The 15,643-nt window shown below is 37.6% G+C and overlaps 1 protein-coding gene across 5 annotated transcripts in view; it reads right to left on the bottom strand.

Moving 5' to 3' along the window:
* LOC134740135 (uncharacterized) overlaps nucleotides 1–15,643 on the bottom strand; it is a 117,579-nt gene that overhangs the window by 41,199 nt on the left and 60,737 nt on the right. For 2 of the 5 annotated variants that reach the window (XM_063669501.1, XM_063669499.1), the window contains one exon: nucleotides 7,372–8,359. The exons of 1 other annotated variant lie outside the window; for it this stretch is intronic. Coding sequence is in view for 2 of the 4 variants with exons in the window: in XM_063669499.1 (XP_063525569.1) it covers nucleotides 8,321–8,359 (39 nt within the window). In the remaining 2 variants the exon portion in view is untranslated. Of the gene's footprint in view, nucleotides 1–4,766; nucleotides 4,837–7,371; nucleotides 8,360–15,643 lie in introns of those variants that run through there. 2 more of the 5 variants (XM_063669497.1, XM_063669498.1) reach the window with 2 other exon arrangements.

The following is a 15,643-nucleotide window of genomic DNA, read 5'->3' as shown; positions in this document are numbered from 1 at the left end:
TACATTTAACAAGTGATGAGGAAAGGGAAATGGAGCTAGAAATTCAGGAGCTGGAAAACTGAAGTATTAAAAGATGTATCAGCTACTGCACCACAGTGAAGAGCCAGGCTTTAACACTGTTGCAGATTCCAGACACTCAGACTTACGTCCTAGAACATACAGAGAATTGGCAGCTCATCACTGAAATCCTATTTACTGTTTCTAGGTCCTAGAACATAGAGAGAACTGGCAGCTCATCACTGCAATCCTATTTACTGTTTCTTTATACCGAATACTTTGCTGCAGTTTTCTGGAATCCAAGCACTTTCTAATGACAAATTTATACAAATGTTACTGTTGTTAGACACACTATGAATAAAAAGAAATGTTTCTAAAATTCTAACCACCACCACCACCACACATACACACACAAACAGAGGTAAGAATTGAATTACTGGTTCAGGAAGGCAGACGGAACTATGTTTAAACATAAACCTAACACAAGGAAAAGAAGGTAAGCACCAAACATATGTAGGATGTAAACCAATTTCTGTAGATTGAGATGTTGGTAAAGGATTCTCGACTGAAGCCACGCCTTTCAAAGTATTCATGGAGAAAGACTACTTTTGTTTTGTTTCAATGTATGTTTTATTTCATTTTTACTTTACAATCTCTTGCAGATCAATACTTTTGTACAATATAATAAAATGGAAATAGTGGAAAAGTAAAACGACATGAAAACTCAGGAACAGCATTTTTACTATTACATCCAATAGACATAAAATTACTCTGTGAAATTGCTATAGAAAACTCTCAGTTGTTTCCCTGAATATCTGGTCTCATTCCATCCTAGAGCAATAACTCACGGTTTGTGAACCTGTGGACCTTATTTGAGCATCACCGGTTGCAAGTATGTGGAGGAGGAGAAGATGCAAAAAGAGAAATTGTTTACTTGCAGAGACACAGAGCGCCTGGGACTCAGGAATGCCAGGGAAGACAGAGGGTGTGTGGCTCACAGTGCTCCCAAATGGATAAAACTATAGAAGCCCACCATCCTTTCCTTCCTCGCTTTCAAAATGCCCCCTACAAAACCTACTGTGCATCACAGTGACCTGGCAAGCCAAGAAAAAAATGACTTACAATCCCTGCACATCATCTAGGAAGGCATGGAGGCTGCTGATACACAGTTCTAAGGGTTCCTTCCAAAATCATTAGCACACCTACTATTTATTATAAGCACATAGCAGCTGGGCATGGGGAGACTCCAACATCCAGAGAAGCCCAAGCTGAGATTTTTTTTTCTGTTATTGTTGATTATTCTGGTTGGAGATTTATTAATTTTATTGATCTTTTCAAAGAATCAGCTTTTGTTTGCATTGATTTTCAATGTTACACTTTTGTTTTCCATCTTATTTCTGCTCTAATTTGTATATTCGTTTTCTTCTGCTTAATTCAGAGTTGCCTTTCTCTTCTTTCTCTAGTTCCATAGAGTGGATGTTTAGTTTCTTGATTTTAGGCCTTTCTTCTCTTCAAATATGTGCATTAAATTTCATACATTTTCCTCTAAGCAGTGCTTTAACTGTATTCCACTAATTTTGATATGTAATAATTTCATTTTTACTTAGACTGGATATTTCTAGAATTTACCTTGAGATTTTTCTTGACCCAAGTATTACTTAGTAGCGTGTTGTTTAGTTTCCTAATATTTAAATATTTTATGTCTATATTTCTGTTACTGATCTCTAGGTTAATTTTATTATGATCTGAGCATACACTTTGTAAGCTTTATATTATTTTAAATTTGTTTAGTTGAGTGCTGTGGCTCATACTGTGATCTGTCTATTTTGGTATATGTTCCATGGGAGCTTGGAAGGATGCGTATTATGTTTTGGTGGATGAAATATTCTATAAATGTCAATTAGATAAAGTTAATTTAAGTGACGTTATTGGCAATAGATTCCTTCAGTTTTTGTTTTTCTGAGAAAAAATCATGTTTTATTTTTCAAGGATAATTTCAATGGACATAAAATTCTAGTTTGAAGGTTTTTTTTTCTTTCAATACTTAACTATTTAAATATCTCACATCACTGTATTTTTGTTTGCATGATATCTGATGAAAAGTCCACTGTAGTTCTTATCAAAGTTTGCTCTCCATATATGAAACACTTCCCAATTCAGGAATGTACACTGGAAGTGCTGTTCTAAAGCAAAACTATATTATCACTATTCCCTTAAGGATATGAATATTTATTTGGAAACCACTATGAGATGGCAAGAAAATTGATACAATTTATAAGGATATGTCTCCAAATACAGCCATAAGTGGAAATCAAACTGACTCAAGGCTGTATCTGTCACACATAATGAAATGTTACAAATGTTGAGAATGTTGAAACCCTCATGTGTAAGGCTAGCTCAGCTGACCAGGCTGATTTTGCCTTGTCAGATCCTGGGCAGGGAACCCAGTTGAGCCCCTGGGTATCTGAGCTCTGTGGCTTAGTAAATGGATGCTGCTTTAAGTGGTAAGTGTGTGGTGATGTGTGATGCAGCAATGGACGTAAACGCAGAGTTTGTTGAAACCACATTCCTCCTACTGTTTCCAGTTGTATCAAGGCAAGCTATACCTGGGACAATACACTTCATGCTAACTCACAATTTTGACTAATAGATCATCCTATGTATCAGTATTGGAACATTTTTAATATAATCATGGTAATTTAATTTCATCCAAAATATTAATAATGTACAAATACCTATTTTTCTGAATTTATAGTTTTGTGATTAAATAATGATTAATTCATATTTTGGGAATTTTGATTTTATAAGTCAGACAGAAGATGGGCAGAATTTGGTCTTCCTACTGACTACCTGTAAAACTTAGTATTTGATAACTAAATTTAATTTGATATTTTAAAATTAAATAACATGATAAAAAGATTAAATATTTTAATAGGAAACAGTTTTCTGAATGTCCTAAATTTATAAGAATAACGTCTTCATGGCACAATTCTTATGCTAACTAAATATGACAATATATCTGCCAAAGCATAATGCAAAATATATTTATTAATAATAATGTTAAAACATACATTTTATGTTGCACTAAACATGAAAGTTTAAGTTGTAATAAATTCAAAAGTCTAAGTTGTAATACATTCAAAAGTAATAACAGTTTTTTTTTAAGCGTTCTATAGTTAAGAGTATCAGATAATCCAACCTGAAACTCTCTTATTGAGTGAACATTGTCAAGCTCATTAGATAATATGCAAAGCAGAACTCAGACTGTTAGATTACGCATTTGATGTCCCTTTAATGTAAATTGGATGGTCACATGCAACTACTTTCATCTATACTGTATGTCAAATATGGTATTCCCTTGAGGTCACGTCAATCAAATAAGTCAAATCATATACCTCAATTAGAATATTTCTTTCAACTTTCATATTATTTTGTGGCACTTAATATTCAATTACAAGGCCAGGCGCAGTGGCTCATGTCTGTAATCCCAGCATTTTGGGAGGCTGAGGCAGGTGGATCATGAGGTCAGGAGATCGAGACCATCCTGGCTAACATGGTGAAACCCCATCTCTACTAAAAATACAAAAAATTAGCCGGGCGTGGTGGCGGGCAGCTGTAGTCCCAGCTACTCAGGAGGCTGAGGCAGGAGAATGGTGTGAACCTGGGAGGTGGAGCTTGCAGTGAGCCGAGATTATGCCACTGCACTCCAGCCTGGACGAGAGTGAGACTCCGTCTCAAAAAAAAAAATATATATATATATATATATAATATATATATGCAATTACAAATTTTAAATTATTTATTTTTATAATGTGGAGCCATTTTATACTCCATAATATCCGGAAGTTCCTTGTCAAATGATTTTAAGCGGTGTTGGGAATAATCTAAATTCGAAGCAAAGGCAGTATGTATATAAACATCTATAAAACACTCTGGACCTCCACAGCACATGCACACACACACTCAGAATAATGAGTCTGGGAATTCTCGCTGTAATATATCAGTGGTGAGATCAGGCTCCTTTCTGTACTGTGACACTGGAAGGTCTATAATAATTATTGAATAAAATACAGAGCTGGTTATTTGGTGTTAATAGGATTCTACTTTTGGGAAACATGCTGGGAGATTTAGAATAGGCCACAAAGAAAGGCAGATTGATACAAATTGGATTTAGCTACTAGTTACATATGAATTTATTGGAGCAATAAAGCAGGTTAAGTTATTTTTGACAGGTTTAGAGGATTGAAACAAGGAAGATCCAAGGCAAAGGCTTATAAAACACTAACTTGGAGGCCCAGCAATCACAAACAGCAACAGAAAAATGGGAACTTACTAAAGAAAATCGCAGTCATTTGGGGTATTGCATTTTTCTAAAAGACATCTGAATAAGGAGTTTCGCAAACTGGCATTCCAGGAAAATTAACATTTTACATGAAGGAAACTACACACATTTTTACATGAAGGAAACTGTATTTGTTTCACTGTCGTTTTTATTCTTGCTTAATTCACTGACTACATAATTATATTTGATAATAAGTTTTAAAAAGATACACATGATTTTGGCATCATCTGAGCAAAACTACGTCTTTTAATCTAAATTCTTATGGAAATTGAAGAATTAAGAACTACTAAAAAAGGAAACACATTAATTAAGGGTCTACTGTGCTCTTATCAGTTTGCATAACTTGTCTTAGGGAAAGAAGCAAAACTCACATATCATCTTTAGTTTACGGATGCAGAAACTCAAGCTCAGAGAATGAGTGACTCACATAATTACTTATTTTCAGAAACAGAATTCAAATTCTGTTTGGTCGGCTCACAAATTTCCTGGTTTTTCCACTAGAATGAACAACAAAAAAAAACTTTTTATGACTTAATTTTGTAAGTTGTTTACACAAAAATAAAATTAGGAATATAAAGTCATCGTTAAGAAAGTCAATCATTTTAAATTACCACAGACAAAGCCTCATGAAGGATTCCAGCCTTAGCAGTGAGGCTGACCAACCCATTCCACTGAAGAGGGCAGGGCATTCATGCTCGCAGTTACGGAGCACCCATAAGATAACTTTTATGAATGTATCCCCTTGCTTTCATTTCTGTTTTTTTTTCTAGATCAAATTTTCTAGCACTGGCAACACAGTCCGGCCTTGTAGTTGTCAATTTCTTTGTGACGCCAAGTTCTGGAGTCAAAAATCACTGAACATATAATGCCATCAGACAGAATAAACTAGAGTCACTGCCCAGACTACCTCTAATTCCAGAAAATTCATTTAAAATGTTCTATTGATTGAGTTTATTTTCTAGGGTACACAATTTGCATAAATAACATGTCCGCCCTCTAAGTAGGTTTCATCATTCCTTATGGATTAGGAATCAGGAATCAGGATGGAAGTAAATTTCCCAAAGTTCAAACCGTTACTCGGTCATGTTGTTGGGGATTATAGCCAAATTGTCTTTTTTTTTTTTTTTTTTAGACTAAGTTTCACTCTGTCACCCAGGCAGGAGTGCAGTGGCGCATGATCTTGGCTTACTGCAAGCTCAGTCTCCTGCTCAGTCTCTTGGGTTCACGCCATTCTCCTGCCTCAGCCTCCTGAGTAGCTGGGACTACAGGTGCCCGCCACCACGACTGGTTAATTTTTTTTTTTTTTTTTTTGTACTTTTGGTAGAGACGGGGTTTCACTGTGTTAGCCAGGATGGTCTCGATCTCCTGACCTCATGATCTGCCCGCCTCGGCCTCCCGAAGTGCTGGGATTAAAGGCATGAGCCACCGCGCCCAGCCAAATGTGTCTCATTTTCAAAGGGATTTTCCAGTGCTCCGTGCTGTTTCCTAAAGGTCACTCTAAACATTAATCAGTTGTTTTATGTTGGAGCTCTTCAACTAAATATCGAGAGCCTCTGTAGATTCAAACCCACTTCCTGGCACTTTTCCAATGGCCAGTAGGCTCGTTAGGTTTCGTGAGAGGATTAATCAATGCTCATCTTCAAACGCTTCAACACAGCTTCGTGATCTCAAAAAACACAGACCTCTGATAGCTAAATGCATGCTCTATTATTCAATAACTGACAGCCATAGCCACATCTCTGCCTTATTTTTTTAAAGCAAGTTGCATGAAAAAGACATTGTTTGAATTCATACAGCACCAAACATTTTAATATTTTGTTTTCCACTTTTAATTAGCATGCATTAAAAAATGATATTCTCATTTTATGAAAACTGCAAGTAATGGAAATAGCCCATGATATGAAAAGACTATAAACGTAAGATCCCACCATATAAATTTTAGATAACAAAAGTTTTTCTAGAAAAGAAATTTGAATAGAATTTTGCCACATCAATTGCATGTGTTAATGATTGGTAAAATCAATATAAAAAAATAATGTGTATATTGGTAAAATAATTCTTCATTGCTAAGTTTGAATCAAAAATATTCTGACCTGGCCAGGGATGCTGAGACCTGTTTGTAGCTATTTTTTATAATATACCAGAGAAATAGGTATTTGCAATTGCTAGTGGTTGCTAGGGAAGAAAAATATCTTTTAGCTCAATGGTGTGAAATTGAATTCTCCATCCACTTCTTTTGCTGTACTAGGCTATTTGAGTTTTGGAAGTGTTTTCCCTATCCAGTGTATAAGTTAAAATAATGTCTTTATTTTTAAGCCACATCATGGTTAATATACATGGTATTTTCTTCCACAGTTAAGGCATTTAGAATCTCCTCTTCCCCTCCCCATTTATTCAAGACATTGAACAGCACAGAAGGTTGACTTCCATGACAGATTCCGCAGAGACACTGCCATTGGAGCGCTTCATTCCAGAGCATTGAGGAGACCACCCAGGATCTGCCTGTAGCTTGTTTGGCTTAGGATGGTACACTGCACTGAAAGTCACAGATGTTTTCCTTATGAAACTCTGTGATAGATGATGCGAATGACCCCAGTTTCTCACCCTTGCTCCCACTTGCACATTCTTGCTCAGGCCAAGATTTGTGACATTGTATCCAAGAAGCTGTTAGGAGAGATAAAGGAAGTGGAGGCCTTGAAACGCACTTGAGAAATCCTCCTGTCTCTGTTGACCTTTCCCGTGATTCCAAGAATATATCTGGTTTATCAAGGTGGAGGAGGGTCAATTTCTCCACTCTCCCAGCTCTGGCCCTTCTAGACTGGCTCCCAGCCAGCCCCTGACATGCAGAGGTGCAGATGGGTGCACAGAATAACCAGCAACTCACTGCAGGGGCGTGAGTCTCCAGCCAGACCAGCCCCTCACTGGCCCACTCAGCCACCCACAGGCTGTGAGCCGAGACCACCATTCACTTTAGGATGCCTCTGATGCTTTTTGACGGTTGTTGTGAAGAATTACTGTGTGAAGAACCGATGCTCGGTACACTCTGCAGTTCTATTACCATGCACATGAGCAATATATTTTTTCTAACTGTGAATAGTAATCAATTGAATGCTTATAAACACTTTCTGCAAAAGTTAAAAAGAGCCTGGATTAAAATGCGTTAGAAGTAGCATAGTTAATACAGTGTTGCTTTTTGAAGTGCTCTGTGTGTGTTCTTGTGTGTGTGTTTCATTTGCATTGCTAGTTAAGATGAACTTCCCAAGGTGGGTCACGGTCAAAAAGCTGGAAACAACCTGCTGAACCAGCGGGACTCTATGGATGGACTCTGTTGACCGGGTTGCATGCAGGAGCTTTGTGGGGTGACAAGATAACATGGGGAGATGGAGACACAGGGAAACAAATGAATTGAGGGCCCCTGGAGCTGTGATCACAGGCTCTGCCATCTGGGTCAGCGGGACCATCTCTGAGCGCGAAGGACAGCAAAACCTTCAGGAATAATGATTCTATAAATTCGAAGCTACATAGTCTATAAGTTTTTCTAATCTGAAAAGACATCTAGGAAATTGGAATGAAAGTGGTCATAAAATGACCTTACTTTTTTTGACAAGTAAATCTAAGGTCGGTCTATTGATAGAAAATAATTAAAAGGCCGATGACACCCAAGAGTGAAATCTGAGTAAGTGTCCCATGTTTTCAGGATATGCATTCAGAATTAGTTTTGATTCCAGGACACAAGACATATGTCCAGGTAACTGAGGAGGGGCAGGCAGCTATGAGTAATTGGCCTAAGCTACTTCACAGACTCTAAATAAAACGTCAGATACAGAACAGTCAGCTTCCTCATTAAACGTAGATCAGAAATCTGCACGTCGGCGATCAAGCTCTGGCAGTTCTTCAACCCAGTAGCCTGAGCTGGGCTATTTTTTCCCCATCCTGTGGTCTCTGGTCTCTCACTGCCCATCCCGCTCCAGAGCGTGACTGTCAATGGGACATTTTGTCCCTGGTCAGCAGTGTCAAGATCTGAGGAAAGGAAAAGGAGCCAGTGATCACTATCATATCATTAAATACACTAAACCAAATAAATAGAGCTCAAATCACGATGAAAAGAAAATTGATAGGAGAGGCAAAGGTTGCTTGAAACATTTGACAAGGCAGTACAATGATCATAACTTACGTTAATGTAGTGCTTGAAAGTTTACAGAACCCTTGCATGTAAAGTAAATAGATGTAAGTGCACAACTGCATGGAATAACGTGGTGCATGATACTTCTTCTATGTGTGATTTTGTTACTCTCATTTTACAGTGAGGCAAATACAGCTGAGATAATTTTATTGAGTTTTGTGATAACTAAGAAGCTGGTATTCCAAATGAGTCTCTTTAGTTGCCAATACAGTTGCCACTACAGTGAAAGTCTCTATATGCCTCATACATACTAAATGGTTGTCCTTTTCAAAGAGATTGGAGACTGATTGATAAACTCTGAGTTCTAGGCATTTCTTTTCTGTAAGGCTAACGAAAAAAAAGCACAGGCAAAATATGGCCATTTATGTCTCGACATATGCTGTGAATGGTCTTGTCAAAAAGGAAAGAAAATATTTATGAAAGGCTATTCTTAATAATTGGAAAATGTTAGGTGCATATACATTTAAAACACCCATATGATTTTTACTGATAAAAAATGATTAAAACAATTAATTCTGATTGGGCTATAAGCTTTGAGACTTGGCCTTTGAAGTCTGTTTAAAACTTTCATTTATGCAAAGACTCATTTATGTTGCATTTCAAAATTCAGACTCACTAACATTACCCTGATATATCGATAATCTTTTCCTTCATGAGGCTGTGTAACAAACAGCCAGGAATCTTCAGCGCTAAACAACATCAAGCACGAACTGTGCCTGCGTCCGGGGCCAGCGGCTGGGGGAGCCCTGCTGAATGTGTGGAGTTCCCTCACCGGCCCGAGTGTCAGCTGGCTGTTGGCCCATTGAGGCGGGCATTCCCTAGGAGGCCATGTGGATGCTCGCACCTGTCATTCTCCAAGGCTGGGCATTTTCCCGTAGTGATGGCAGGACAGGGTGCAAAAGAGAGCAAGTGAAACACCAAGGCCCCCAGCCAGGGCTTGGACCGGCTCACTGCTATTTATACCACATTCATCATCCAGCGACAGACAGGGTGAGCGCCAGTTTCAAAGAACTGGAAAATAGAATCCACATCCTAGGGGTTATCTGGCATTGTGGTTGCACGTTAGGGTAAAGAATGAGGTCTTCAATGTCATCGTCCACTCCTTTGATCTCGGAATAGGAATAACATTCTGCTTGCACTGTGGCCCGTGTAGACCCGAACGTGGGGCCCTACATTTCCCTTGAGCATAACATTTTTAAAAAAGGAAATAAATTGTGAGGGTTAAACACGATTCAATTGCCAGATTTCACAGTTAAAATGGTACACTTAGTCTATTTTTCTGATTGTGAAAGCTATACATATTCATTATAAAATATTTGAGAAAATGTTTAGTTTCTAAAGATCCTAAAGGGTATGGTTAGGAATATAAACAAAAGATACACTGAAAGATGTTCTATGCATGATTAAAGAGTAATCTAAACATTTTAAGTTGTACATTAAAGTTAATATTGAAAAGAGATAGATTATTGCCTAAATTCTGACAAATATTCCTTAAAATATACAAATACACAATCTGACAACTCATTTGCTACAAGAAGTCTGAATGTACATATATGCTACAGTTAAAACTTCTATGGGGAAATCAGATCATGGAATTATGTGGAAAGTTAAAAGTGCTTCCTACAATCAACCAGTCTGCTACAAGTGTAGTCCGTTATTTGAAGGAGATCACAATCATACAATTTAGTAACACACTTGGCAGTGCCGAGTTTCATAATTTACTTATGAAAAGGAATAGTGTCTATGAAAAGAAACCAGAAAAATAACCTGATACTATTTTTGGCATAGCTTTTTCAATAGGTAGAAGCATTTTAAGAAAGGTAGCATGAGATTAATACATTCATAATATAGAACATATATAGAATATAGAACATCATGAAGATTTTGGACTTTGTAGTTGCCATTATTTTTTCCAATTTCAATAAGGCTACATTTGACACCATATGTATGATGATTATAATGCTGGCTCTGATAATGCCTGGTGATTTTCAAGGATTTTTTTAATACCCATTTTGATGCTTTCCTCTTTATAGTTTCTTCTTCATTGGAGGAAGATATTAAATAGGTGAAGCACATTTGAAAATGGTACTTGAAAAATGAAATGAAATGCCATTGTGCTTCCTGCAGCCCATTCTACAATTTATTTTAACTTCAGAGTTAAAAAGTGTATATTTTTTATTTTCTACCTATCTAGTTATAGCCTAATTGAAAAAAAAAAGATGAAAACCTGATTGTTTACTAAGTTTACAGAAAATGTAAATGAACTGATTTCTTTGGATAGAAAAAGACACACATTCAGTGGACAGACTTTAGGTGAATGGAAATTAGTCCTGATCTATTTTGACGTAGCTCTTTATTTTCCGTGTATAACGCAGCTTGCCTTCATGGGCAGGAAGGTGGATCGGGAAGCCGCACGTGCCTGGTGTAGTGTAGATCTAATAGCAGGCATGTTACGAAGATTAAATGAGTCAATGTTTGGAAACCTGTTGGGACACAGCTGGCAAACGGTGAACGTGTTGCACGCATCAACTATGATGATGCATTCCAGTGTAAATACAAGATTGAAGATGATTTTTAATACATATATTAAGACTCTGGTTTTCAGGTTAATATTTTTTCAGTTATATTCTTTACCGTGGGGTTTTAGTCCTACAAAATGATGTTGGCCTTTTTATAATTTTGGGGCCCTTGGGGTTGAATTAAAATCCTTCGTTTGTAGCTGGGATAGACTAGTTGCTTCAATGTTGCTATTTCTCAAGCTTCTCTAGCTATGTTGTTGACCAGGTGACCTTGTGGTCCCTCAAATTAAACCTTCACAGTCTCCTCCTTGTTCTAGAATTTGGCCCCGTAAAATGGCTTGTTTTGGCCGACACCACCCAGTAGAGTAGAGATGTCCCCATTCCAGGTCTGGGCCTCTGGAGGCTGCGCGTTTGCCTTAGGATCTGTAATTGGCTGGGGATGGTTGCTCACACCTGTAATCCCAGCACTTTGGGAGGCCAAGTTGGGCAGATCACTTGGGCAGATCAGTCTCCTCTGCCATTTCCCAGGAGCCTGTGAAGGCCTTCTGGAGCAGAAGAGATGAGAAGAATGGAAAAGGACTTGGCTGTCCATCTTTAAGGTCAGTCTAAGTCAAAGCCAGCCCCACCTAGACATGTGAGTGAGCCCAGCCCAGACCAGGAGGACCACCCAACCTTGCCATTCACTGATCCTCCAACTCATGCACTAAGTAAAGGCTTATTGTTTAAGACCACTGAATCTTGGGATGGTTTGCAGTGAAGCATCATCAAGGCAAATATGGAGCTAAAACAGTAGCACAATAAAGAGTAAATATATTTATAACAACCAGTGGTCCTGATGTAAAATGTTATTAGCATTGTTTAGTTAAGGACATAGAAATGAGAACATACTAGTATATAAGAAGCATGCATAGTGCTTTATGCAGATAAATTAAAAAACAGACAAGTCTAGACAGGTGTTATAAGCATTCAGGAAGTCAAACCTGACTTTCCGTGTGTGATTAGGTAAGAAGATTTAACACATGATTAAGCAGGAAGATGTGCATGGGTAGGAACTTATGAAGCACATTAAATTGCTTTATTCTCCTTTGATATTTTAGAGCATCATATTCTCAGGAGAAGTGCTACAAGTTCCCTTTTAGGAATACGTATGAGATCTGCTTTGTCAAGATTCAAGGATGAAAAGAGAAGAAGAAAAAAGTATCATAGTTAATTTTTCTTTTATACATATATATATATCATAGTCGATTTTTCTAAAATTTTTCATAGTTCATTTATTCATTCCAAGAAGTGAAAAAAAGAAAAAGGAAAAAGAGCAAAAGACTAATGACTTCTTAGCCCCGCATTTTCCACTTGATTGATAAACCAAATTTTCTATTTGAGTTAATTCTGCAAAATGTTAACTCAATAACACTGCAGCCTGATTTAGATAAAACTAATCATTCAAGGAAAGTCCAGCCAACTGACCATTTCTTCTAGTGAATCTCCCATTATTTGGATTCTAATCTTTTAGAAACCCCATTGTGAGGTAGAATTTATGCTTCTGGATGAACCAGCCAGTCAGTGAGATTCACTTTTGTTTTTTAGGTTAGAGAAGAATTTCTTACCTATAAGTGCCACTTGCTGACAGGCAACATTAATTAAGATAAGCATGAATTAAAGACAATTAAATGTTTTCTGACCAGCTGTATTACAGAACAAGCCAGTGAAGTATTTTATTTATTTAGTAGAAATTCGGAATCCATATCATTTCCTTCTGCTCATGTAACCGTAAATCTTAGAGAGGAGGGTAGATGTTCCTGTCCTGATACTGTCTGCAGATGAGCTCCATGTAGCCTGCATAGCCCCTAATCATAATACGAGCCTTTGTCACCAACGAAAGGTGGAAGACCCAGGAACCTCCTGTTGTGTAAGTTTTGAACACCACATGGTAGCAAACTCACTTTTTCCAATTATAAATTAAGTAAGCATCTTTTAATTAAAGTTTCACACCTTACGCTAAGGCAATTGTTGTATTTCATTAATGTTTCTGAAGTTACAACCCTTCATTGAGAAACTCAGATGTGAGTATGTCAAATAAATCCCATTTCACATGGGGAACATAAAAAAGGATAACACTCTGGCTCTTGCAAGAATCAAGAAAACTAATTGTTAAAATGATAAAATTACAGGATTTGTTTTTGTTTTTGAGATGGAGTCTCACTCTGTCATCCAGGTTGGAGTACAGTGATGCGATCTCAGCTCACTGCAACCTCTGTCTCCCAGGTTCAAGTGATTCTCCACCCTCAGTCTCCTTAGTAGCTGGGACTACAGGTGTGTGTGTGCCACAACACCAGCTAAATTTTTATATTTTTAGTAGAGATGGGATTTCACCATGTTGGCCAGGCTGGTCTGACCTCAAGTGATCTGCCCAACTTGACCTCCCAAAGTGCTGGGATTACAGGCATGAGCAACCGTCCCCAGCCAACTACAGGATTTTTATAATTGATATCCTGATACAAAATGACCTATTAATCTGCTATTTATGGTGTTGGTATTGAGGTTCATGGTTGAAGAAAGGAAGTCTGAAAATGCTAAAAATCAACGAAGAGTTGGCTGATAGTTCACTACCCGATTTCTTCTTTCCTAAGTGGCAGCTATAGCAACAATGCCCAACTCCTGGGCCTTCCTTTTCCCATTTGCCCAGAAATAGTCTGGATTGTTGAGGACCAAATCCTTCATTTTGGTGATGAGCTCTTCAGCAATCTCCTGGGCATTGAAGTGGACAAATGAGAAGTTCCTGAACCAATTTCATGGTACAGTCTCTTCCAGGGCAGTCTTCTGCAGGGTAGAAAATGGATCACAAAATGCCTTGAAGTCAATGCATTTGTACAGTTTACAAATGAAGGCATCTTTAATTTCAACACTTTTCCCAGAAGAAGTCTCACTATTACATTGTCTATATTGACATTCACTTTGCAAGAAATATTTAATTAAAATATAACAAAAACCATTTGATTGTCTATCTCATGCTAGTTAAAATAATCAATTAAAAAGCTGAATCAAAGAAAATATACATTTCTGATAAAGGCAAAGTTTAGAAACACGTCTTATTTTTACACAAATCATCATATAATTTAACTCAATTCAAAAAAAAAGTCTTTTTTTTCTTTTCTTAGACAAGCTATTCCTAAAGTTAATATAAGAAAAGGAAAATGTATAGTCAAAAAGTTTCTGACAAACATGAATAATGAAAATATTTTAACTGTGTAGTAGGTAAAAACATGTTATAAAGAGACTATGATTAAAAGTTTGGTGCTAGAGGATGAATAGATACACGAGTACAGTCCACAGACAGCCACAAATGTGCTATGAGATGAAAACTGCACTAGGTAGGAACAGCTCATTATTTAAACAATGGCATGTGTACAATTGACATTGTAGTGTATTATCTCACTAAATAAAGTTAGGGCATTATCTCATACCTTTGGTAAAAAATTTCTAGATGAGTAAAAGTTTAAAAATAAAATTAAAGCAACAAAATAGTATGTAAAATGTGGATTTATTTTAAATAAAGACAAAACCCAGAAATTACAGATTAAAGGTACACAACAGTATGTGTAATGTGTGACTCTTTAAAAATGATGGTTTAATATGCAGATATGCTTCTGCGTTCATAAAATAATCCTGGAAAGACCTATGAGAGTAGTACCAGTTGTCGCTTTGGTGGATGGAATGGGATAAAGGACAAGTGATAATTAGGAAATGTAAATTCACTACATGACACTTTTGTGCGTCTTAGGTGTTTAATTGTGTGTGTGTACTGTGTTAACAAGTAAATAAAAGACAATTCGCAAATTTCAAACGGAGACTTTGTTTCCTGTAGGACATGGAATAAACTTGGAAGTGGTCACTCCCTTCTTCACAACGAGAAAAAAAGCCCAACAAACTGAAAAATTGACAACTCTTTTTCGATCTTGGAGAAAACGGACATCATAGGACAAATGCTTCCCCTTACCTTGGAGAGACAGGCAGGTGAGCACACGGAACTGCAACTTACTGAAGTGGAATCCTCCGTGGGAACCACAGCTATGACAGGGAGACCTAAACCGCAATTGCTGAGTTTCTGGAGACTCCAAGTGGACAAGTCTGATGGTTAAAATCCAGAGGGGGAAACTGCATTGGGGTGGAGATCCCAGGGGGATACTGTATTCTGTATTGAGATGGATATTCCAGCGGGATATACTGTATATTGGCGTGGAGATCCCAGGGGGGGATATACTGTATATTGGGGTGCAGATCCCAGGGGGATATACTGTATATTGGGGTACAGATCCCAGGGGGATATACTGTATATTGGGGTGGAGATCTCAGGGGGATATACCGTATTGGGGTGGAGATCCCAGGGGGATATATTGTATTGGTGTGGAGATCCCATACTTTTGCAAGGTTTACCCCCAGAAGCTCAATCAGGTTCTGACAGTGAAAACCAGAGAAAAACCCCTGGAGAAAAAGGAAACATTTTGCAATATGCCATGGTACTCTCTTTTTCTTAACTAATGTGCTCTCAGGAGAAGCTCTTAAATCAAGCCTAACCTGCTGGGGTATTATCAGAGCCCACCTGAC

The sequence above is a fragment of the Pongo pygmaeus genome, chromosome 8 (assembly GCF_028885625.2).
Source record: "Pongo pygmaeus isolate AG05252 chromosome 8, NHGRI_mPonPyg2-v2.0_pri, whole genome shotgun sequence".
NCBI classification, from domain to species: Eukaryota; Metazoa; Chordata; class Mammalia; order Primates; family Hominidae; genus Pongo; species Pongo pygmaeus.
This window is presented reverse-complemented; position numbering and strand designations above follow the sequence as displayed.